At 43.3% G+C, this 26,483-nt stretch overlaps 1 protein-coding gene across 1 annotated transcript in view; it reads left to right on the top strand.

Moving 5' to 3' along the window:
• Positions 1 to 24,530, top strand: part of LOC124805688 (pyrethroid hydrolase Ces2e-like) — a 43,030-nt gene extending 18,500 nt beyond the window's left edge. Inside the window, exons 4-6 of the mRNA XM_047266257.1 lie at positions 7,808 to 7,940; positions 17,635 to 17,764; positions 24,383 to 24,530. Coding sequence (XP_047122213.1) covers positions 7,808 to 7,940; positions 17,635 to 17,764; positions 24,383 to 24,530 — 411 coding nt within the window. The remainder of the gene's footprint in view (positions 1 to 7,807; positions 7,941 to 17,634; positions 17,765 to 24,382) is intronic.
• Positions 24,531 to 26,483: the final 1,953 nt, after the last annotated feature.

Genomic DNA, 26,483 nt, shown 5'->3' with positions numbered 1-26,483 from the left:
CTTGGGAAGTCTAGTATTTTCCACATGTTGTTAGTGGTCGGCGCAGTACTATCTGCTACTTAGTATTTTGTTATGTACTGATTCTATATTTCTTTCTTTCCTACTATCTCCACTTCGTTTCCTATCCATCGATAGTTCTGCCGATTGTATTTTGCTCACTTGTTTTTGAGTCGGCACCCAGGCTTCACTGTCATAAAGCAATGTGGGTAAATCCATTACATTACAAAATGTAGTTTTTGTTTCTTTCGTAACTTTATTTTCAAAATATTTTTCATTTGTCCCACATACAGCTTCAAATTAGCTAACTTTTTTCTGAATGTCCTCATTATAAACACTCTTGGCACGAACAAGATGTTTAAAATTCGGTACTTGTTCTAAAACGTTATTTCCTGGCAAAATTTTTATCTGACTGGATCTTTTACTCTGAAAGCCATAACTTTCGTTTTATTAAATGAAACTTTAGAATTCTAAGGTTTATATTGATTAATTAAATGATACGTGGATGTTTGTAACTTTCTCTCATTTACTTAAATCATTGTTTCATCATCTGCATGTAAGAGTGTTTGAACAGACTCTGTTTGATAATGAAATACCTAGGTCTGGCACCAATTCCCTTCACTTTAAAATGTCGTCAATATATATATATATATATATATATATATATATATATATATATATATATATATAGCTATAAAAAATTTGAGCGATAGGCTACACCCTTGTCTAACTAATATATTTGCTAAAATCCGTTCACTTCTTATAATTCCAGGGTCTATGATGAAATTAGCATTTGCATAATGACTCCTATACCAAAAGTAGGTGTGGTGGATAGTCCTCATTTTATAGTATTTTTCATAATTCTATTCGATTTATTATGTCAAAAATCTTCTCAAAATCTACAAAAGTGAAATGTGTTCCGAGCTATTTTCTGTTCTTTCTTCTATCTTTTGTCTAAATGCGAAGACATTATCCATGCACGATGTCCTATTCCCAGATCGAATTCGCTCTTTTCCTAACAAACAATCTGTAACAACTTTTAATCCCTTAATTATTACGTATTTTAGTATCTATGTTATAGTTCGCAGTTTTGAACATGGTTTTTACTAAGGAAGCCTATACTAATTTCAATACAGAATTAAAGAGCCAACCGGTTGCATAGTAACTGTACGTACATTGACCTAGGTTTCGACACCTACTAGAGGTGTCTTCATAACTCTGTAATGTTGCTAAATCGAAAAATTACATTGCTAAAACTCAATAGTCAGAATCTGGAACAGCTATACTTTTGATATGAGCATAGCTGCTCCAAATTCTGACTATTGCTTTTTAGCAATATAATTTTACGATTTAGCAATATTTCATTTCAGATTAAGACACCCCAATTAGGTATCGAAACCTAGGTCAGTGTATCTACCGTTTCTGTGCAACCGGTTGACTGTTTAATCCTCTGTTGATGTTATGTTTTGTATTCACGAAGCTAACTGCTTTACAATTTTCACGATTTTTGCAGTCTCCTCCTTTGAATATATATTTTAACTACAGATGTTGACCAAGAGAGAGGTATTTGCCAATTTTCGCAGCATTTATTGAGTACATGTAAAATTCGTAATTTGTATATCATATAACTCTGTTTAATAAGGTCATATTCATTCTGGCTAATCCGGGTGCCTTCCCACTTTTTTCAGATTTTAACTGTCTACCTAATTCTTGTAACGTTGTGGGGTCTGGATCTGGAACATTATTACCAAGGGAGCTGTCTATTTCTGTTCAACTTTATACAGTAAAACCTCTATCGTTAGACACAAAACTTTGAGGATCTACCTCATAGTGGCCGCCTGCGGTTCAGAACGGCAGCTGATGACCGTCGACGTAAAAATTATGGTTTCCATCAGGAGTAGAATCTGACAGAATCGCTCACTGTCATTTTGAAGGCAACTGGGAGGGCTGTGTTGACGCACACAGTAGGTGCTCTTCTCCATACAATCTGTTTTGTCTCTAGGCAGCCATTACTAACAACAGTACGAAGCTTTCAGCACAACAGTGAGTAAAGAAGGTGGGCGAAGGAACTCTTAGAAAAGAACCTGGATCAGTGATATTGAGTTCTCTTCATTGACGAATGCTGGACTTGTCTGATACCTTAAAATCGTTGCAAAATAGTGTGAAGGAGACCAAAAACCAGTTCACGATTCAGGCCTGCAGTCCCATGGGTTCAGGGTAGGTGTCTTGTGCTGGTATCATGTATGAACGCCAGCCACCTCTCACTATCATCGATGGTAATTTGGGAGTTCTGTATTAACATAAAAAGTTACTGGGTATGTCCCGCCATACTGTAAAATAACTATCACTGATAAATTCAACGTTTCGGTCGCGGTTGCGGTCGCCTTCCTCTCGGTCTGCTGAAGCCCTATAACAAGAAAACAAGATTAGAACTGTGGAAATGTGCCAAACAGAGCGCTGAGCAGTATCGGTACAGGATACTCCCCACCTATTGTCCAACCTTACTGTCAGCAATTCGGCGATGGTTTTGATGTGTTGGCAAATGTGCCAACACCTTGTAGATAGAGGAGGCCGAAATGCACGCTATCTAACGCAGATGGGCGTGAATTCTGGAACAGGATAAGTAGTGAATGCTAATAAGAAAAGTTTGCAGCTCCTCGAATACTTAACTTTTAATCCTTGTTGTATACATCGTTCTTGATGAGACATTTCATACGATAACTATCAAACTATGTAAGGCTAATGGCGCCTTGCTAGGTCGTAGCCATGGACTTAGCTGAAGGCTATTCTAACTGTCTCTCGGCAAATGAGAGAAAGGCTTCGTCAGTGTAGTCGCTAGCAAAGTCGTCGTACAACTGGGGCGAGTCTATCTCGTATCTCGAGACCTGCCTTGTGGTGGCGCTCGGTCTGCGATCACACAGTGGCGACACGCGGGTCCGACATGTACTAAATGGACCGCGGCCGATTTAAGCTACCACCTAGCAAGTGTGGTGTCTGGCTGTGACACCACAGGTTTCGTCTTTGAAGACGATAACAGACGAACACATGCCCATGTTCAGAACAGCTTCCTACGTGTGGCAAGAATCAATCAAACAGAATGGTCTGCGGTATTTTAGTCATCAACAAGACTGTAACATGCACCTGAAACATGCAGTCCGTGGTCACAGCAGCCATCCTCACACGCTGAATGACTTCAATACGTCCGCCGTCGTAGTGTGGGACGAACTTGAGCGGCAAAACTGCTGCCACCTTGCTGACAGACTGGGAAAGCGGGTCCAGGAATATTAAAACGCGCGGGTGTAGTGTAATGGTAACGAATAACACCCAGCAGTAAATTACGTATTACCTCTGTATTGATGAATTGTTTTTACGTCATAATTCTCTCATTTCCTGCTCCCCTTGAAACTCTAGTTCGATGTTTTGCGCAGCTCGTGGTCTTGTGGTAGCACTCTCGCTTCCCGCGCACGGGGACCTGGGTTCGATTCCCGGCGGGGACAGGGAGTTTTCCTGCCTCGAGATGACTGGGTGTTGTGTCATCTTCATCATCACCATTCATTCCCATTACGGTCGGAGGAAGGCAACGGCAAAACACCTCTGCTAGGACCTTGCCTAGTACGGCGGTGCGGGTCTGCCGCATCGTCCCCTACGCTCCTCTGAGTATGCGACCTCATCATCATCAAGTTTTTAGAGCCATAAGTCATTTCTTTCGTGACCGTGGTGATCTAGTGGGTAAAGATGTAAGCTGCGGGCCTGGACGTCCAAGTTCAGTCCAGGATAGGAGTGAGGATCTTTGCTCACTCTAGTTCCTCCAGGATTGACCAAGTCCACTCAGCCCGTTATCAAATGCGTACCAGAAATCATTCCCAGGAGTACAAGGTGGCTGGGACGATGGACCTGTCACTCTCCCCCTCCTAGAATCGACGTTAAAAAAGAGTGCACTCGACCTACAGTCAGGGAAATATTTGTGTCACGGGCTTCTGCCACAGTCTTCACCATATTTTTAAGTTATCTGTTTTATTCTCAGCTTCCCTAGCCTCTAAGTCCCTACACCTTCATAGATGATGTATTTACGTCATTTGCAGACTAATACACTACTGGCCATTAAAATTGCTACACCAAAAAGAAATGCAGATGATAAACGGGTATTCATTGGACAAATATATTATACTAGAACTGACATGTGATTACATTTTCACGCAATTTGGGTTCATGGATCCTGAGAAATCAGTAGCCAGAACAACCACCTCTGACTGTAATAACGGCCTTCATAGATTGGCATTGAGTCAAACAGAGCTTGGATGGCGTGTACAGGTATAGCTGCCCATGCAGCTTCAGCACGATGCCACAGTTCATCAAGAGTATTGACTGGCGTATTGTGACGAGCCAATTGCTCGGCCACCATTGACGAGAAGTTTTCAGTTGGCGAGAGATCTGGAGAATGTGCTGGCCAGGGCAGCAGTCGAACATTTTCTGTATCCAGAAAGGCCCGTACAGCACCTGCAACGTGCGGTCGTGCATTATCTTACTGAAATGTAGGGTTTCGCAGGGATCTAATGAAGGGTAGAGCCACAGGTCGTAACACATCTGAAATGTAGCGTCCACTGTTCAAAGTGCCGTCAATCGAACAAGAGGTGACCGAGACGTGTAATCAGTGGCGCCCCATACCATAACGCCAGTATGGCGATGACGAATACACGCTTCCAATGTGCGTTCACCGCGATGACGACAAACACGGATGCGACCATCATGTTACTGTAAATATAACCTGGATTCATCCGAAAAAATGACCTTTTGCCATTCGTGCACCCAGGTTCGCCATTGAGTACACCACCGCAGGCGCTCCTGTCTGTTCAAAATGGTTTAAATGGCTCTGAGCACTATGGGACTTAACAGCTGAGGTCATCAGTCCCCTAGAACTTAGAACTACTTAAACCTAACTAACCTAAGGACATCACACACATCCATGCCCGAGGCAGGATTCGAACCTGCGACCGTAGTGGTCGCGCGGTTCCAGACTGAAGCGCCTAGAACCGCTCGGCCACACCAGGCCGGCGCTCCTGTCTTTGATGCAGCGTCAAGGGTAACCGCAGCCATGGTCTCCGAGCTGATAATCGATGCTGCTGCAAACGTCGTCGAACTGTTCGTGCAGATGGTTGTTGTCTTGCAAACGTCCCCATCTGTTGACTCAGGGATCGAGACGTAGCTGTACGATCCGTTACAGCCATGCGGCCGGCCAGTGTGGCCGAGCGGTTCTAGGCGCGTCAGTCTGGAACCGCGCGACCGCTACGGTCGTAGGTTCGAATCCTGCCTCGGGCATGCATGTGTGTGATGTCCTTAGGTTAGTTAGGTTTAAGTAGTTCTAAGTTCTAGGAGATTGATGACCTGAGCTGTTAAGTCCCATAGTGCTCAGTGCCATTTTTGAACAGCCATGCGGATAAGATGCCTGTCATCTCGAATGCTAGTGATACGAGGCCGTTGGGATCCAGCACGGCGCACCGTATTACCCTCCTGAACCCACCGATTCCATATTCTGCAAACAGTCATTGGATCTCGACCAACGCGGGCAGCAATGTCGCGTTACGATAAACCGTAATCGCGATAGGCTACAATCCGACCTTTATCAAAGTCGTAAACGTGATGGTACGCATTTCTGCTCCTTACACGAGGCATCACAACAGTGTTTCACCAGGCAACGTCAGTCAACTGCTGTTTGTGTATGAGAAATCGGTTGGAAACTTTCCTCATGTCAGCACTTTCTAGGTGTCGCCACCGGCGCCAACCTTGTGTGAATGCTCTGAAAAGCTAATCATTTGCATATCACAGCACCTTCTTCCTGTCGTTAAATTTCTCGACCGTAGCACGTCATCTTCGTGGTGTAGCAATTTCCATGGCCGGTAGTGTAATTATAGCTATTATAAGTTGTATTTTTTGTGTTGGATAGTTCTACCAAGTTCACGTGGCAATAGCAAGCCATTAATTTTCTCCTGGGCAGCAGGTCAGTTGTTGATGTGTGGACACATGGACGTAAGAGGGTTGGTCTACAATGAGAGAAGTAGTTCACTTACCGGCGCATTTACGACTGTGCAGGAAACATCAGGTCCTAGGTTGTGATTTGTTCGTGGTAAGACTGTTCTACACAAAGAGAAAACAGTCAACACACAGACGAATGTTCTTATTAAAGGGCCACGTATAAAAATATCTGAATTTATATCCATACGCTGGGTCTCATGGATATAAATGCAGATATTTTTATATGTGGAACACGAGGAACACACATAAAGGAAATTACTCAACAAATCTTTATAGCTTCAGCACAGGAGATACATCAGTAACTATATGCAGTTTCTGTTAATCAATAATAGAATAGTTCTTGTGATATGGTACCCACAAGTTCATCAAGGCACTGTTGGTCCAGATTATCCCAGTCCTCAATGGTGATTCGGCGTAGATCCCTCAGAGTGGTGGGTGGGTCACATCATCCAAAAACAGCCCTTTTCAATCCATCCCAGGCATGTTCGATAAGGTTCATGTCTGGAGCACGTGCTGGCCACTCTAGTTGAGCGGTGTCGTTATCCTGAAGGAAGTTCAAATGGTTCAAATGGCTCTGAGCACTATGGGACTCTACTGCTGTGGTCATAAGTCCCCTAGAACTTAGAACTACTTAAACCTAACTAACCTAAGGACATCACACACATCCATGCCCGAGGCAGGATTCGAACCTGCGACCGTAGCGGTCGTGCGGTTCCAGACTGTAGCGCCTTTAACCGCTCGGCCACTCCGGCCGGCCTGAAGGAAGTCATTCAGAAGATGTGCATGATGGGGGCGCGAATTTTCGTCCATGGAGACGAATGCCTCGCCTATATGCTGCCAATATGGTTGCACTATCGGTCGCAGGATTGTATTCGCATATTGTACAGCCGTTCCAAAGCCTTCCATGACCACCAGCGGGGTACGTCAGCCCCACATAATGCCACCCCAAAACAGCAGGGAACCCCATCTTGCTGCACTCGCTGGACAGTGTATCGAAGGCCTCCAGCCTGACTGCGTTGCCTCCAAACACGTCTCCGATGATTGTCTGGTTGAAGGCGTATGTGACACTCATCGCTGAAGAGAACATGATGATAATCCTGAGCGGCCCATTCGGGATGTTGTTGGGCCCATCTATACAATACTGCATGGTGTCATGGTTGCAAAGATGGACCTCGCCATGGACGTCGGGAGTGAAGTTGCACATCATGCAACCTATTGCGCACAGTTTGAGTCGAGTCGTAACACGAGGTCCTGTAGTTGCTAGAAAAGCATAATTCAACATGGTGGCGTTGCTGTCAGGGCTCCTCCGAGTCATAATCTGTAGGTATGGTCATCTACTGCAGTAGTAGCCATTGGGCAGCCTTAGTGAGGCATTTCATCGACAGTTACTGTCTTTCTGCATCTCCTCCATGTCCGAACAATATCGCTTTGGTTCACTTCGAGATCCCTGGACACTTCCCTTGTTGAGAGCCCTTCCTGGCACAAAGTAACAACGCGACCGTCTAGGCACGGCTGAACTACAGATAACATGAGCCGAGTACCTCCTTCCTGGTGGAATGACTGGAACTGATCGGCTGTCGGACCTCCTCCGTCTAATAGACGCTGCCCATGCATGGTTGTTTTCATCTTTGGGCGGGTTTAGTGACATCTCTGAGCAATCATAGGGACTGCGTCTGTGAGACAATATCCACAGTCAACGCCTATCTTCAGGAGTTCTGGGAACCAGGGTGATGTAAAACTTTTTTTGATATATATATTATGTTTGTTTCTTGCGTTCCAGATGTGTACCGACATATACTGGGGCGAGCCAGCTGACGCCACCGTGAGGGCGGCATCCAACCATACCGACGCTGGGCCTATCTACTACCACCTGTTCGATTACCGAGGACCGGAGCTTGGCAACGGCACATATGGTACGTCTGGCTTACAACAACTAAAAACAAAAAAGTTTTTTTGTGATATGATTCATAGTGACACAATTTTCCCACGAGCCCATTCTCATCTGTTGCCGTGCACTCGTTTCTTTTCTTTATTTTATCTTTTTAAACAAAAAACTTACCTGTTATTCACATTCCCCACAATGCTAGGGCCTGCCAGCAATCTCCATAATGCCGCTCTTCATCCACTGAATGAAATGATTTGAAGTTCATTGATAAGAATAAAAATTATTGCTTGATAAGTTAATGATGCGTGTGGTCCTGAATGGTGGTTGAAAACAGTGAGTAAGATATTTTGATTTAGATGTCTTTGAGGATACCGAACGAAATATCAAATACTGTGCGACATTTAAGGTAATAATGTATGTAAATAGTTTATATTGCGTAGATAAATTTACGATACGAGCATATCACATAAATAACCTTACCTAAAAGCTTACTATATCGCACACTGAATAATAATACTACTCAAAAGCGTACATCTCGTTATCTCTTATCTTAAAATCCTTGTCATTGCTTATTTAAAGTATTCAACAATAAAAATTCAAAATTAAGCAACCGCCGCTAGAATAACTCGCGTGAATAATTTTGGCGAGAAATGTTGCAACAACCAGTCCAAATTATGAGTATGATTGGTTGAAATAAGCAGAAGAAACAAAGTATGCACCACAAGATACGTTCAACTTTTCAGTCCTTATTAAAACTGTCTAAATTAAACTTGTTTTACCCGAAAATAAATTTTCCACAATACAGCATAGAAGTTTTCAAAGAAAATGCAGTAAAGCATTTTATATTGGTTATAAACAAGGTGACCTTTTTTCTGATGGTTATTTTCGTAGTAGTTTTTGCATTAGTTTAATTTTCTGTGTGGCCACCGACAAAGCTTTAAATGTTCGATCAAACAGTGTATCTTTTTGTGCAGGGTTGGACATATTTCTGGATTGGTACATGCATTGTTTAGCAAATCCAAATATTTCTCGATGGTTTTAAGGCACCGGTGAATGGAATATTTAATGCATGAACAACGAAACGATAATGAAGAGTAATAACCAGGTTTTTAGGGTTCCCTGCCTCAGTTGATAAAAACGGAACCCTTATAGGGTCACTTCGTTGACCGTCTGTCTGTCTGTCCAACTGTTAAAAACCCCTTTTCTGAGGAATCGACACATTTATCAACTTGAAATTTATCTCACATATTAAGGTCAACGGTCCCCCTTTGATTCTGTGTTTCTTGAAAAGTGTTGCAGAAGTGTCATGAAATGTTAGAATTTTTCAGTCTTTATTCGGCGTGTACGTTTACTGCTGAAATAATAGCAATAAAAGCCGAAAATTGATTATTTCAGAAACCGGTTATCTTCAGCGGTTTTAAAACACAGGTTACACTGGAAATGAAAAAAACGGTATAACCGAAAACCGGTTGTTTCAGTCATAACCCCCATCTCTAACAACAATATGATTAGGAGAACTCAGATCAGAGTTCTCAAGGATGGAGGAAACAGTGTCGTGATGAAATGTAGTTTCGCGGAAATACGTTTGACAATGGTATTCCTAGTGTTTGACGATATGTGAGAACTTTATCAGCCGGTACAGCATACGAATAATGGGAGAAAATCCATGCGGATAGCGAAGCGGAGAGCATGACATTCAACGATTTGAAGTGAGGGTTGAATGGAGTGGAGCGGTGGTGGGGGAGGGGGGGGGGGCGATCCATAGATCTGTCCAACATCCGTGTGCGCTTGCTTGTTGCAATCTCGAGCAATTGTCGTAAACGACAGTAGAGTCAGGTAGACTTAAAATTGTGTACAAGTTGAGCTTTCACAAGGAGAACACGGTAAGCTCCACCCGATTTCCCAGAAACTTCGCTCAGTGGAAGATGAGCCAAAAAAAGGGAACACGTCTTATCCGTAGATACTCGCCCGTTTCTGAGAAAACAACCGTCAAGGTTTTCGACGAAATTTGTTATCAAGTTAGGTTACAAAAAGGCATTATACGAGGGTGAGTCAAATGAAAAGCTTAAATTTGTAATAACAAATCGAAATTTTGCGCCGTTATCCTGTAAGTTGGTAAGCGTGCTACAGGCAGCGTGCAGAATGGCCTGTAGGTGGCAGCATAGTGCAGATGCATACATACCGTCACAGTATCAGTATAAAGCTGGCCGCCTCACTTGCGACTTGCACCAGGGAATAACAGCGTTCTGTTATTCGGTTTTTGCGTAGTGAAGGTGTGAAACCTATTGACATTCATCGACGAATGAAGGTTCAGTACGGTGATGCATGTTTGTCACAGCAGCAAGTCTACGAATGGAGTGGGAAGTTCGCAAATTGTGTGGCTTCAGTGGAAGATGCTCCTCGTCCAGGTCAGGCACAACGAGTTGTGGCTCCACAGAACACTGCACCAGTTGAAGCCATAGTGAAGGAAAACCGCCGGGAGACACTGAATGACACTGTAGCATGTTTACAGATTGGTCATGGGCCGGCACACCACAAGGTGCATGATGTGCTCCAGTTTCACAAAGTGTCTGCAAGATGGGTGCCACGGCAGCTGTCTCCTGAAATGAGATAACGACGTGTTGATGCTTCTGAAGAACGTCTTCGGCGCTTTGAACGAGAAGATGATGGCTTCCTTGCAAAAATCGTTACTGGGGACGAAACCTGGGTTCACTTCCACCAACCGGAAACGAAGAGATCGAGCAACCCAGACCTTGGCCCAAGTGATTTCCATATGTTTGGACCACTCAAAGACGGAATGGGAGGAAAGAAGTTTCCTTCTGATGAAGAGGTGCGTCACGCGGTGCATGAGTGGTTGCGCGGACTACCAAAAGAATTTTTTTCTAAAGGAATTTATGCACTTTGTAAGCGCTGGAGGACTTGCATTGAACGTGCGGAAGATTATGTTGAAAAGTGATACAGCATTGTACCACTTCTGCACAGTAAATAATATTTTAAAAAATATTTAAGGTTTTCATTTGACTCACCCTCGTATTAATTGTAAGATAACAGTGTCATTTATTACACATTTAAAATTATACATGACTGTGTTTAAACTGACACACAATATTTTTTAGCGCAACGCAATCTGACTTTCAATAATCCCTACAAAAGAATGGCCCTGACTAACATTAACCTATACCTTTCACAAATCACTTACCTCACAAAAATCTTCGTTACTCGAACTACTGCAATACAGCGAGCGCCACTACTGCCAGCTAAATAAAAGATTCAAACTAAGGAAGGTGCTAACTACTGATAGGCATAGTTAGCAAATGAAAGATTTTAATAGAGAACAAACAATGTATTTACCTTAATAGTGTTGAAAAATCATAATATACTAGCAGTTCATGACATCCAGTCTTACAAATTTCAAAACTCCGCCATTTCTCTCCCCACATCCACCACTGCTGACGGCTCACCTCCAACTGCGCAACGCTACGCTCTGTTAACAGCCAACAGCCCAACACTTCAATGGCAGACAACGATGCAAACTAGCCACAGACTGCACACAGCACAGCCAGTGATTTTCATACAGAGCGCTACGTGACGTTACCAATATAAAAACCTAAACAGCCTACTTACAAATTATATATTGTGTATGGTCTTTTCAAGGGTTACAATCTCTTTAAACTGTCATATTCTTATATTTCATTCTTATATCAGTTCTTAATCCTCACATTTTATTCTAATTTTATTCTTCTGGGATATTTGGAGCATTCCCGCGGATGATGCCGATCGTAGAAACATTCGAAACACAGAACTTCTGAGCAGCAAGAGCATCACACGAAGGCGATATTTCTTGGTATGAATCTCACTTGCGAAAGAAACGTCGTTACCATTGTTGAAGGTTTCAAGCCTTGACAATAATTTCGCGGCAAACCACGCATAACGGATCACCTTTCCGAAAACTGGCACCAACAATTGATTATGAATCAAGATACATTACAGGATTTCCACCAAAAGCAATTTCAAACAGTTTTTCATTCATTTATTGTTTCTTTAATTCATTCGCTAGACATTCAATTAGCTGACGAATAAGGACATCGTTATTTCAGTATACATTGGAAAACATTAATGTAGTAATGTTCTACGGGCATGGGTAGATACTTATAAATGAAAAACAGAAATAAAAATAATAATCGGGTTTCGACCACGGGGCCCAAAAGTAAAGCCGCGACGCTGACAACTGCGCCACCTCTTTGTTTGGATTGTTTAATGGCTAAAATACACCTAAAGTACCTCGAAACCTTTGACCGTAGTTTGCTCAGAAACTGTCAAACATCTACGGATAAGCCGAGATACGCGTCCGCTAATGTTGCCCCCTCTTTCATCAAGCGAAGTTTCTGGGAACTCGGGAGATGGATTAGCCGTGTTCTCCTCGTCAGTGCACAAAATAATCTGAGAAATAACGAAGATGTGTCTGCTGATAATGATACTGCCTTTGGCACAAGTCTCATCCCTGAAAAGATGTAAGAAAAACCCAGAATTTTCGCTACACGTAATAAATGACAGCTAACCTTACCGGATCAAAAATGTAAAAGGAGTGTAATAGGCGAGAGAAAAAATTTCAGCACTATTCACTTCCTGCATTCTTATACTCTGATGCGGAATCAGTACTACTCCGATTCAATATAGAACGAAACTAACGGCAACCGCAAAGGTGATCTGCAGAATACGATATTCTGGGTGAGTAAAGGGGAAGTAGGGATTACTAAAGGCTGACGTTGCCGCGTATAAAACACTTATAGGACCCCTCCTTCCACATTTTTCGAGTTTTCAGGACCCGTATTAATTTCATTTCCCGTCGTTTCAGTCGCGATTGGAATAAACGCGGGTACGGATAAGAATGTAAACTCACATGCGTTGATAATGGAACTGGGAGTCAATGGTCAATTTGCTCTCGCGCTATTGAAGCCAGCACAGCGTGAAATTCATAGATGTAGCAACCACGTCCCATACATTTAAAAACAATCAGTATGGAGTGAAATTAACACGTGATTTCTGAACGGGAAAAGTTAATTGAAGCTGTTGATATTCTGGGTGAGTTCGGGGCAACTAGATCTTATCAGTAAACCATGTCGCGTATCAACCATTCTATTTCGCTGCTGTCTGCACGTTCGTGGTTCACCAGCGCAAAAACTAAAACGGAGCCAGTAAGATTTGGTGTGTAATTCCTTAGCTGCATCATTTCATATCATTTTTTCTAGTTATAATACGTAATTGTAAACACTCTCTAACCTTACAATAATAACAATTATAGCTCCCCATTAACAACTGTCACAAAATGTAGTGAAAATAACTGAGTGAACATTCCTAATGCCGTAAACGCCTTCGAAGAAGAGCACGCAGACACCATTTTACGCAGGAGAAACTACACTACTGGCCATTAAAATTGCTACACCAAGACGAAATGCAGATGATAAACGGGTATTCATTGGACAAATATATTATACTAGAACTGACATGTGATTAATTTTCACGCAATTTGGGTGCATAGATCCTGAAAAATCAGTACCCAGAACAACCACCTCTGGCCGTAATAACGGCCTTGATACGCATGGGCATTGAGTCAGAGCTTGGATGGCGTGTACAGGTACAGCTGCCCATGCAGCTTCAAAAAGATACAGTTCATCAAGAGTAGTGACTGGCGTATTGTGACGAGCCAGTTGCTCGGCCACCATTGGTGACAGATCTGGAGAATGTGCTGGCCAGGGCAGCAGTCGAACATTTTCTGTATCCGGAAAGGCCCGTACAGGACCTGCAACATGCGGTCGTGCATTATCCGGCTGAAATGTAGGGTTTCGCAGGGATCGAATGAAGAGTAGAGCCACGGGTCGTAACACATCTGAAATGTAACGTCCACTGTTCAAAGTGCCGTCAATGCGAACAAGAGGTGACCGAGACATGTAACCAATGGCACCCCATACCATCACGCCGGGTGATACGTCAGTATGGCGATGACGAATACAGGCTTCCAATGTGCGTTCACCGCGATGTCGCCAAACACGGATACGACCATCATGATGATGTAAACAGAACCTGGATTCAGCCGGAAAAAATGACGTTATGACATTCGTGCACCCAGGTTCGTCGTTGAGTACATCATCGCAGGCGCTCCTGTCTGTGATGCAGCGTCAAGGGTAACCGCAGCCATGGTCTCCGTACTGATAGTCCATGGAGCTGCAAACGTCGTCGAATTGTTCGTACAGATGGTTGTTGTCTTTCAAACGTCCCCATCTGTTGACTCTTGGATCGAGACGTGGCTGCACGATCCGTTACAGCCATGCGGATAAGATGCCTGTCATCTCGCCTGCTAGTGATACGAGGCCTTTGGGACCCAGCACGGCGTTCCGTATTACCCTCCTGAACCCACCGATTCCATATTCTGTTAACAGTCAATGGATCTCGACGAACGCGAGCAGCAATGTCGCGATACGATAAACCGCAAAGCCGGAAACGTGATGTCACGCATTTCTACTCCTTACACGAGGCATCACAACAACGTTTCACCTGGCAACGCCGGTCAACTGCTGTTTGTGTATGAAAAATCGATCGGAAACTTTCCTCATGTCAGCACGTTGTAGGTGTCGCCACCGGTGCCAATCTTGTGTGAACGCTCTGAAGAGCTAATCATTTGCATATCACAGCATCTTCTTCCTGTCGGTTAAATTCTGCGTTTGTAGCATGTCATCTTCGTGGTGTAGCAATTTTAATGGCCTTTAGTGTACATTCCCATTAAGGATTTAATGAATGTTGTGATGCCACTAAATCTTGAATTGTTCTCTAGCGTTAGCTGTTGTAATTGGCGCTTCATGTCTTCCAAATTGAACGCCGCCTTCCCTAAGACCTTCAATGTACAGAGTTTCGAAGTGTGTGCGAATATTTGAAAGACAAGATAACATGTTAAAAGCTGATGGTAGTTGAGAAAAAATAGCGTGCTGTATGATGGTCGCAAGTTATCACGCTGGAATGTAACTTTATGGAAATATGTGGGAAGTGCAGGCCATGTGATTATAAAGTTTTCCAAAACTGAGACGTCATTATCTCACTGACGACAAATAAAAGATACTGGAGATCTTTTTCAGTGGCACCGCACGACATAACAAAGGAACCTTTTGTTTGACAGTCAGTCAGGACCCTCAGTACCCAAGTTCGATTTTCATCCGTCCCCACACTGTAACCTTTCCGTACAAATTAAAAAATATAAAATAATGATGTGTAAGCTTCCCACACAAAAAAATAAAAATAATTAAATTTGGATAATTAAATTCTGACATATGAAACTGATAAATCTTAACTCATGAAAAACTGATAAATTTTGACGTAAGCACCGCTACGCCATGGCCCTGTTAAATCAATCTGAATCTGTCCGTGAGAAATAAACTGAAAATTTTTTACATCGTGATGGTGTCGCCGGATAACGCTGTCTATATATCTGCTCGTAAATGGCACACCTACGATACTGGCCTATCTACTAATACTGGATAACATTTGTCTGAGATATGAATTACGAGAAAAACTGACTTTACTTAATTCCACAGTTGCACAGCTGGTCGTCTGATTTCTAAGAGCACATGACTATGATCTGACAAAAATTCTGGAATATTTTAATTTAGATAAATGACTGGATCGGGACTGGCAATGACTTAAGGGGGAATTATACTTTTATAGTTGACTGGTAAAAACAATTATATTCTGACAATTTATTACGTTATTGATAAATATCTACAATCCATTACATGGGAAAATTGAATATATTACAAATATGGGTCAATTGGTGCTGACGAATCACAAAAGAAAACATTGAAACAAATTTATATTAACATGTCAGACAAGTGACTTAACTACGCGCATGCCAACAAATATAATAAAATTTACCTTACAATAGATGGTTGACTTAATTACACTGTTGATTTTTCATTATATTAACAATTATTCATTTGTTCGTCATCATTTCAATCCATGGAATCATTTAGCTCTGCGGCTGATCACAATTATTATTCAGTTCCATATAATAAAATTTTACAATTTTTTCTGCACTGTGACTTTAACAACAGCGACATACTACAACAGCAGTGTAGCAACGAGTGCAACTGTGACAAAGACTGCTCTGACCTGCGACTATTGCAGCTTTCTTTTAACAAGGGCAAAGATATTTTATGTTTCAGGCAGCGCCTGTGAATTGTCGTTCTAGCAAATGAGCAATACATCGAGATTACATTTGCTCCAGCAGGGTGCTGAACCCCTTACGACACTCATCTTGATTCAGCAGTTAATGTCATTCAACGCTCTTCCACATGTTCTAACAGTCAGCAGCCTCTTATTGCCCAAAAACGATTCATCAGTTTGGAAGTACCGTAAGGTTAAATTTTGGCGGCTGGTAACAATTTCACAGCATTTGGCACGCTGAGATAGTAAGTGAGAGGTAGCAAACGGTAGAATTTAAATAAACAGTTTTCATAATACTCATCTGTTATTGTTCTTCTCTATTGTCGGAAATTATGGGCTCGTAATCGATGCCCATCCTAGATTCTGAAATGCAACTTCATATACTGGTCTAGAGAATACTCCGCTTCATTTTCTTAAATGATATGAACACTCGTTGAGTTTCTGTTGTCAAACAGATATATTTTTAGTTATTTCACTTCGCAATACAATTGAGTTCAACTTCCATGCTAGTTGAACACATACATAAATCTTACTCCGCACTCGAACTGGACAAGAACAAAGATTTACCTATGTCAACATATAAACATATAGCAAAGAAAATAATATCGTATATTTATCTATTCATGCAAAGTCATCTATGGAACATACATTAAAAAAAATGTACGAGTAATTGTATATTGTTGTCTATCATTTTGAGATGTCCATACTAATCATAGTAATTACATAAAATGTTTATATATGTTGACGTTTATGCACTTTCGAATAGCTATTTGGTAGTGGATTTCTGGGTTTTGAGTCTTTAATTTGGGAATCAGTCATTTTATATTATTCAAGATTGGTCATTGGATTTTGTCTCACCATAACCACTTTTATTATAATGTGCTCCTGCAAATCACGTTCAACTAACGGAAGTAGTACACAGAGTTTCACAGGCAAGACAATATACTGAAATGACAATCTTTAAAAGGTAAGAGAATATTAACTGTGAACGGCACTTGAGATTTAAGTTATTTTTTCCGTCTTAATAGTACAGACTCTATACTATAGAGCACCGTCTAATGTGAGCAAAATGGTGGACACCATGCTTACGGAATAGATGATGGTATAGAATCAGACTAGCTCATAAGACGTGTAAGTAGCCTCGTTGATTTGTTCTAATCATCCATCCCATTCTCCGTTTGTTATTATGGTGGGTGTACATTTAGTTTTCACTTATTTGTAATCCTGGTATCAGTTGTTAATTGATTCAGAAATGTACAATATTAAAGCTTCGTGTCTGGGTTTTTGATATCATTAGAAACGGTGATATACTTCAATTAGACAAGCATATGGCGTTGAAACTGGTAATAAATTTCAAAGAACTGTCCCAGTGATTACCTGGGGCAGTTCAGACAGTGATGCCGAAACACTGTTTTGAGCTCCACTTCCCTCTGAAACACTTCACATTTTCAAATTTAGTTACATCCTAATTGTTTTATTATAAAACGGCAGCCAGAGTTTCTTTTACTTAGGTACAAGCCACGCCTCGCAGGGCTTCATGATGTTCTACAACGAGCGTATGGGCCTGCCAGATCCCAATACGACGTTTGGTCAGTTGAGACTGGCCATGATACGGCTGTGGAGCAACTTCATTAAATACGGGTAAGTGGAGGACACATGCTGTGTTTTATGTACTGTAACAGCTAAGAGAGTTTGTTCCTTTCTTCTTTTGTTATTATTACCCCAGCACCTCTTCCCTAATAGTGTAAAGGGCTCTAAGTTCTGTAGATAGTGGACGGCGGGGGAAGGTGATACGGGCGCGAAAAGTGGCCACTGCATATTTTTTGCCGTGAGCAGTGCTGCTGCCTGCCGAGAAGAGGTAAAACTAGTTCTTGTCAGTGAATTTGACAGAGGAGGCTTGTTTCGTTACTTTTGAGTTAAAACTTTTCTGATTTTCAGTCGTCTCGTGTATGGTAAGTCATTTTTTTTTATTCTTGTTACCTCACTTAGATGCAGAGTAATAGTATTTTACGATGTAAAAGTTTAAACATCTTTTGGTTTACAAATACAGTATCTTGTTGTTTCTTGCTACTTGATAGTTTCGTATGTGAACTACTAATGCCGGCATGGTGTCCGAACGGGGAAAAGTGGGCTGGCAGTGGATAAAAACCGCTCTTCAGCCAAAGGTTACATAAACTGTATTTAAGGACGGTTAAAATATATAAAAGGTGACAATACTAAGAGATTTTGTGAAAAACACATATGTGGACGATATTTACGGTTTTTACATCAAAACGAGTGACAAAAGGGAAGACGGGGGAGGAGAATCGAAAGAAAACTGTATTTGAGTGACGCTCATCAGTTATTCACAGTCTACATCTACATCGATATCCAGTATATGGCGCGTTGCGGAGGTTACCCCGTACCACTACTAGTCATTTCCTTACCTGTTCCACTCTCAAATACACTGATCAGCTAGAACATTATCACCAGCTACCTAACAGCCGGTATACCCATTTTCGGCAAGGATAACAGCGGTGACGCGTCGTGGCATGGAAGCAAAGAGGGCTTGGTAGGTCTCTGGAGGGAGTTGGCATCACATCTGCACACAAAAGTAACCTAATCCCCGTAAATTCTGGGGAGGGTTGCGATGAGCTCTGACGCCATGTTTAATCACATCCCAGATGTGTTTGATCAGGTTCAGATCTAGCTAGTTAGGCAGCCAACCAATCAATTGGAACACACCACTGTGTTCCTTGAACCACTCCATTACACTCCTGGCATTGTGACATGGCGCATTATCTTTTCAAAAACTGCCACTGCCATCGGGAAATATTATCGTCATGAAGGGGTGTACGTGGTCTGCAACCAGTGTATGGTACTCCTTGGTCATCATGGTGCCTTGCGCGACCTCCGCTGCATCCATGGATGCCCACGTGAATATTCCCCAGAACATAACGGAGCCGCAGCAAGTTGTCTCCCTCCCGCAGCACGGGTGTCAATGAGCTGTTCCCCTGGAAGACGACGGATTCGCTCCCTCCCATCGGTATGATGAGGAAGATGTCGGGATTCATCATACCATGCAATGCTCTGGCATCGCGCCGAAGTCTAGGGCTAATGGTCACGTATCCATTTCAGTCATAGCTGCTGATGTCATAGTGTTAACACTGGCACATACGTGGGTCGTTGGCTGTGGGGGCTCATCGTTAGGAGTGTTGAGTGCACTGTATTTTCAGGCACACTTGTACTCTACCCACCATTAAAGTCTGATGTTAGTTCTGTCACAGTGCGCCGCCTGTTCTGCTTTACCAGTCAGCCCAACCTCTGACATCCGGCATCTGTAATGAGAGACAGCCGCCCAACGCCATGACGTCTGGACAAGATTTCGCCTTGGTTTCGCCACTTGTTGAAGACACTTACCACACCACTCCTCGAACACCCGACACGTCCTGCAGTTTCCGAAATGCTCGTGTCGAGCCCTCAGGCCATCACAATCTGCCCTCAGTCAAACTCAAATAGATCGCACGCCTTCCCCACCCTACACACGGTCAGCACGCCAACCGATACTACATGCACTGTTCTTGTGTTTGACTAGCAGTCATTCCTCGCCAGGTGATACTGCTGTCTGCTGGATGGGTTTCTGTAGATGGATCGGCGGCCGTAATGATCTGGATGATCAGTGTAGAACGAGGGAAAAACGACTGTCTGTACACCTCCGTATGAACCCTAATTTCTAGTGTCTTATCTTCGTGGTCCTTACATGCAATGTATGTGGGAGGCAACAGAATCGTTCTGCAGTCAGTTTCAAATGCCGGTTCTCTAAATTTTCTCAATATAGTTCCTTGAAAAGAATGTCGCATTTGAGTTCCTGAAGCAACTCTGGAACATTTGCATGTTGTGGAACCCACCAGCAACAAACCTAGCAGCCCACATCTGAATTGCTTCGACGCCTTCCTTTAATCTATCCTGGTATGGATCCCAAACACATGAGCAGTACTCAAGAATAAGTCGCACTAGCGTCCTATCTGTGATCTCCTTTACAGATGAACCGCACTTTTCTAGAATTCTCTCAATGAACCGAAGTCGACCATTCGCTTTTCCTACCTCAGTCCTCCCATATTTGTTCCATTTCATATCACCTAGTAACAGATATTTTAACGACGTGACTGTGTCAAGCAGGATACTGCTAATGCTGTGTCCGAACATTATGGATTTGTTTTTCCTATTCACCCACACTAACCTACATTTTTCTACACATTAATGTGACCACCAGGTGTGTTCGAAGTCAACATGCAATACCTAGTCATAGACGGGAGGTGGCAGTCCTAGCAGTGGAGAGTATACACTCCTGGAAATTGAAATAAGAACACCGTGAATTCATTGTCCCAGGAAGGGGAAACTTTATTGACACATTCCTGGGGTCAGATACATCACATGATCACACTGACAGAACCACAGGCACATAGACACAGGCAACAGAGCATGCACAATGTCGGCACTAGTACAGTGTATATCCACCTTTCGCAGCAATGCAGGCTGCTATTCTCCCATGGAGACGATCGTAGAGATGCTGGATGTAGTCCTGTGGAACGGCTTGCCATGCCATTTCCACCTGGCGCCTCAGTTGGACCAGCGTTCGTGCTGGACGTGCAGACTGCGTGAGACGACGCTTCATCCAGTCCCAAACATGCTCAATGGGGGACAGATCCGGAGATCTTGCTGGCCAGGGTAGTTGACTTACACCTTCTAGAGCGCGTTGGGTGGCACGGGATACATGCGGACGTGCATTGTCCTGTTGGAACAGCAAGTTCCTTTGCCGGTCTAGGAATGGTAGAACGATGGGTTCGATGACGGTTTGGATGTACCGTGCACTATTCAGTGTCCCCTCGACGATCACCAGTGGTGTACGGCCAGTGAAGGAGATCGCTCCCCACACCATGATGCCGGGTGTTGGCCCTGTGTGCCTCGGTCGTATGCAGTCCTGATTGTGGCGCTCACCTGCACGGCGCCAAACACGCATACGACCATCATTGGCACAAAGGCAGAAGCGACTCTCATCGCTGAAGACGACACGTCTCCATTCGTCCCTCCATTCACGCCTGTCGCGACACCACTGGAGGCGGCTGCACGATGTTGGTGCGTGAGCGGAAGACGGCCTAACGGTGTGCGGGACCGTAGCCCAGCTTCATGGAGACGGTTGCGCATGGTCCTCGCCGATACCCCAGGAGCAACAGTGTCCCTAATTTGCTGGTCCCCTACGGCACTGCGTAGGATCCTACGGTCTTGGCGTGCATCCGTGCGTCGCTGCGGTCCGGTCCCAGGTCGACGGGCACGTGCACCTTCCGCCGACCACTGGCGACAACATCGATGTACTGTGGAGACCTCACGCCCCACTTGTTGAGCAATTCGGCGGTACGTTCACCCGGCCTCCCGCATGCCCACTATACGCCCTCGCTCAAAGTCCGTCAACTGCACATACGGTTCACGTCCACGCTGTCGCGGCATGCTACCAGTGTTAAAGACTGCGATGGAGCTCCGTATGCCACGGCAAACTGGCTGACACTGACGGCGGCGGTGCACAAATGCTGCGCAGCTAGCGCCATTCGACGGCCAACACCGCGGTTCCTGGTGTGTCCGCTGTGCCGTGCGTGTGATCATTGCTTGTACAGCCCTCTCGCAGTGTCCGGAGCAAGTATGGTGGGTCTGACACACCGGTGTCAATGTGTTCTTTTTTCCATTTCCAGGAGTGTATAAAACTTGTCGGCGGGACGCGGAAAACATTGCAGTCGTTGTCGGAATGAGGAAACAGAGCGATTTATCTGATGTCTAAAAGGGTTTGATCATTAGGTTTCGTGCCAAGGGAGGAGATATTTCTGAAACGGCTAAATTTGCAAACTCTTCGCGTGCCGCAATGGTTCAAGTACAGCGTGCATGGCAAAGTGGAGCTATCCAAGACAACTGTGGTGCACCATGGCCTTAGATGACAGGGATGAATTACAGCTGCGGAGATGACTACGGGTGAACAGATGTGCAACTGTCGAGCAACTGATCGCCCAGATGAACCAAGGGGCTACAAGCAGTGCCTCTTCAACGACCATTCTGCGAAAGCTGTTGCGTAAGGGCCTTCGCAGCAGGCACCTGAATCATGCACCCATGCTGGCTGGTGTTCATAGGTGACGAAGGACGGAATTTGCACGCCATAACCGCAATTGGACGTGCGCTGAGCGGCGGAGGGTGGCTTTTTCAGATGAATCACGTTTTATGCTCCAATGGACAGGTGGCCTCTGGTGTCTACAGCCCTGCAACAATCGTCAGAAGGGTCCAGGCCAGAGGAGCGAGCGTTATGATCTGTGGAACACTTTCACGGCATTCCCTGGAAGGCACAACGGATTAAAATAAACTTGCATCCATCCTTGGGAACCATGTCCATCCGTACATGCAGTTTTTTTTCCCCCAGCAGTTTGCATCTGCCAGCAGAACAACGCAACGTATCACGCAGCTCACAGTGTATGTCTGTGTTTCAAAAAGCACCAGGATGGGTCTACCGTACTCCCCCGGTCATTAAAACCCCCAGATTTACGAGGAGGTACCCAGAAAACCGGAATTACTTCTTATAAGCTATATATTTTCAAACTCTATACAAAACAGACTTATCGCCTCCAAAATACTCTCCATTTCAACTAGTATATCTGTCCCGTCGGTGCTTCCACATTTCGAAAAGTTTTTTATAGTCACCTTTAGAAATGGATGACAGGTCCTCCCTCGTTTCATTCTTGACTTCTTCAATGTTATCAAATCGATATCCTTTCATGCCCCTTTTCAGTCGCCCAGTGTCAGGTCAGGCGAGTAAGGTGCGTGGGACAGCCGAACCATGCCATTTTTAGCTAAAAACTGTCTAACAGAGATGGCTGTGCGTGCAGGTGGGTTGTAGCAGTGGAAGAACCTGTTGACCGCAAATCGGGTCTTTTTGGACGAACACTGTTAAACAGTCTTCGTAAAACATCCAAATAAAATTTAATTGACGGTCTGACCTGGTGGAACATAGTCTGAATGAACTACGCCCTTAGCATCAAAAAAGCAAATCAGCATTGTTTTGATGCATGATTTGACTGGACGACATTTTTTTGGAGAGGGTGACGATAACGTCTTCCACTGGCTTGACTGTTGCTTTGTTTCTGGGTCGTAACCATAGCACCATGACTCATCATCAGTAATGACCTCCGACAGATAATCTGGATCAGTTTCAAGCTGTTGTTTCAAAGCACGTCAAGTTTCAGCTCGATGTTCCTTTTGATTGTCAATCACCCAAGGAACAAACTTGGCAGCAACCCTTTTCATCCCGAAATCTTCCTGAACCTAGCTCCAAAACAACCCACTAATCTCTGACAGTTGATCAATTGTCTGTCGACGGTCTGTGAGCACAAGCTCTCGAATTTTTCAATATTTTTGTCGATTCGGGTAGTTGATGGACGTGCAGAACGAGGTTTGTCACCAATAGACATGTCGCCATTTTTAAATCGAACAAACCTTTCGTACACTTGAGTTTTTCCCATAGCTTCATCTTGGTAAGTTGTTTTCGAAATTAAAGCAGTTTCAGCGGCATTTTTACCGAGTGTAAAACAACATTTCGGTGCTGTACATTGTGCATTTAAATTTTCCATCATAAAAAACTAAACAAGAACAAAACAGCACTAGCAAAAACAATCACTGCAGATGAACAGATCAATTCAAGTCGACAACACAGGTGGCGCTGAACCGGCAATGAGTTGCACTATACCCTAGCAACAGAAATGGTTACTACACAAGCTCCGTTCACGCCAATGTAATTGCGTTTCTTTTTTTTTTTATACTACCTCGATGAGGTGGTACCTAGCAGAGCTGACCACAGCACTGGAGTCCGTATGGCTCCACAGCCCTGTCTGTACCTTCCAGAACCTGATTGGCTGTCTTCATGCACGTCCGCGCTACGGAAGGTGGGCTATTCAGGCTTTTGACGGGTGGTCACATTGATGTGACTGGACCGTGTACTAAGCATAATGTAGTCTTCATTATCTGTGATTTCACATTTTGGCGCTTTCAGTGTGAGAAGCTTGTATGAAGGAGTACAAATTTTTAATTTCGCCAGGCGACCAGACTACAGCACAGAAGTAAAAGCACAGTTCTGGTACTGGCATACGGCCAACCTCCCACTACAAAGGTTTAATAATCTTACTGGAAGCAGCCTCACACAACGCAACGTTTCTGAACTATAAATAATTGCGACTTTTGTTTCTTTTACAGAACACCATCGCCAGAGGGTGAGGAGTTCATCTGGGAGCCTTTCGACAACACAAATCTTTATTATGCGCACATCACAGACACCGTCAATCTGGAGCAAGCCTTGTTCAAGGAACGCATGGAATTCTGGCAACAGAATATCCCTCTCTGAACTTTATGTAATAGTTGACGTGCGCCATTGCTATACTTCCTGCGCACGACTGATATTATATTTGTCACTGTTGTTCGCTCAGCATGTTTATCACGCAATGTTTCGTAACATGGCGTCTCAAAATGGACTCATGTGCTTCATGGGAAGTCACAGTGCTGTGTACTGTTTTGATAGCTCCAAACAGAACACTTTAATAAAGAAAACAAGTAGAAAAGTACTGACTCATTTTATATTTGAGCGCCTCGGCTATGAAAAGATTCGGCATGCAAATGGTGAGTTTATTCGGGGTTATTTTGGCATATGATGGTGCTTAACACTTCAGCAAGAACTGCTACACATCTGCATCGTGAAGGAGAAATAAGCCGGCCGCTATGGCCGAGCGGTTCTAGGCACTTCAGTCCGGAACCACACTGCTGCTACGGTCGCAGGTCCGAATCCTGCCTCGGGCATGGATGTGTGTGATGTCCTTAGGTTAGTTAGGTTTAAGTAATTCTAAGTCTAGGGGACTGATGATCCCATAGTGCTCAGAGCCATTTGAACCATTTTTAGGAAAATACAGTAGTGGAAATTCAAAAACGACTGCTCCAAAGTGTTATTTTCACATGAATGAAGTTTTATCCACACAAGTGAAACTCTGCATATGTTTATACACCTATGTGCTTAGATGCGTCTCTTAATGTGTTTACCTGAAGAGAGTATTGTTGAGCTATTTTGCATATTTTCACTCTTTGTTGTCTTTAGTATATTACCTTCTCGTGCAGTGGATTTAAGGTAAACAAAGTTTTTATTCGGCTTAAGCGAGTAAGAATAACATGAGCTATTTTGCGTATTTTCACTCCTTGTTGTCTTTAGTATATTACCTTCTCGTGCAGTGGATTTAAGGTAAACAAAGTTTTTATTCGGCTTAAGCGAGTAAGAATAACATGAGCTATTTTGCATATTTTCACTCCTTGTTGTCTTTAGTATATTACCTTCTCGTGCAGTGGATTTAAGGTAAACAAAGTTTTTATTCGGCCTAAGCGAGTAAGAATAACATGTAAAGTAAATAACAACACATCCCTGCAAAGGGATATGCACTATCAGGGTCGTAAGAACCCACACATTCACTCACGAATACAGTTATACCACAACAGTTTTTGTTGCTCACTATTTTCGTGTATACTTTGCCTGCTTGTTTACGAGTATCAGAGTGGAGTTATTCAGTCTGGTGAAAAGATAATTAACAAGTTCCACCCATCTAACATCAGGCAAGAAATTATGAATGCCGACCATTTCACATCAAAAGAACATGAGCTTATGGCATCATGTAGTCTCAGGTGCGTATAATATTACGTATGTTGATAATTATTACTTTCTGCCTGTACACATATCAACATCGTTAACGATAAACAGAAAATTAAAAACATTACTCACAGGTATTTTCCCTTGATAAGCAGATTGCAATGGTTGCATATTAAGCCTCATCACGATACTCTAGAAACTACTTGAATGAGAAGAAGAGGCTCGAAGGTCTAGAAATCAGACAATGGCCAGGAAATCTTTTTGTTTCATGCCTGTTCATACTACATCCAAACGACGCCATAAGGATGACTCAGGACTCAGTCGACATAACATGGGTCTCTAGGCCTGATGGTAGAGTTACTTACGTTAGTAAACACTCTTTCTGCAAATTACCTCAATATATACTTTCAAGGATTGAAACGTTGTGTGAACTACAAGGCAGGTAGCACTGTTCTTTGTAAAGCTACTAGACAAGCAGTAAAATACTATCAACAGGGCTTAATATCTACAGATGCAAGAAACTATTTACTACGAAATATACCAATCTAAACAAGTAAATACTAAGCTGTCATTAGAAGATAAAACGATAGCTATGTAATGTAACTGGCGAGGCAGTAGAATTTTTTATTTGAAGTAGCCACTTTCTTTATGGATCACTTGGTTAAATTTAGC

The sequence above is a fragment of the Schistocerca piceifrons genome, chromosome 7 (genome assembly GCF_021461385.2).
Source record: "Schistocerca piceifrons isolate TAMUIC-IGC-003096 chromosome 7, iqSchPice1.1, whole genome shotgun sequence".
Classification (NCBI taxonomy): domain Eukaryota; kingdom Metazoa; phylum Arthropoda; class Insecta; order Orthoptera; family Acrididae; genus Schistocerca; species Schistocerca piceifrons.
The sequence above is the reverse complement of the archived record's forward strand: the minus strand, read 5'-3'. Positions and strand labels throughout refer to the sequence as shown.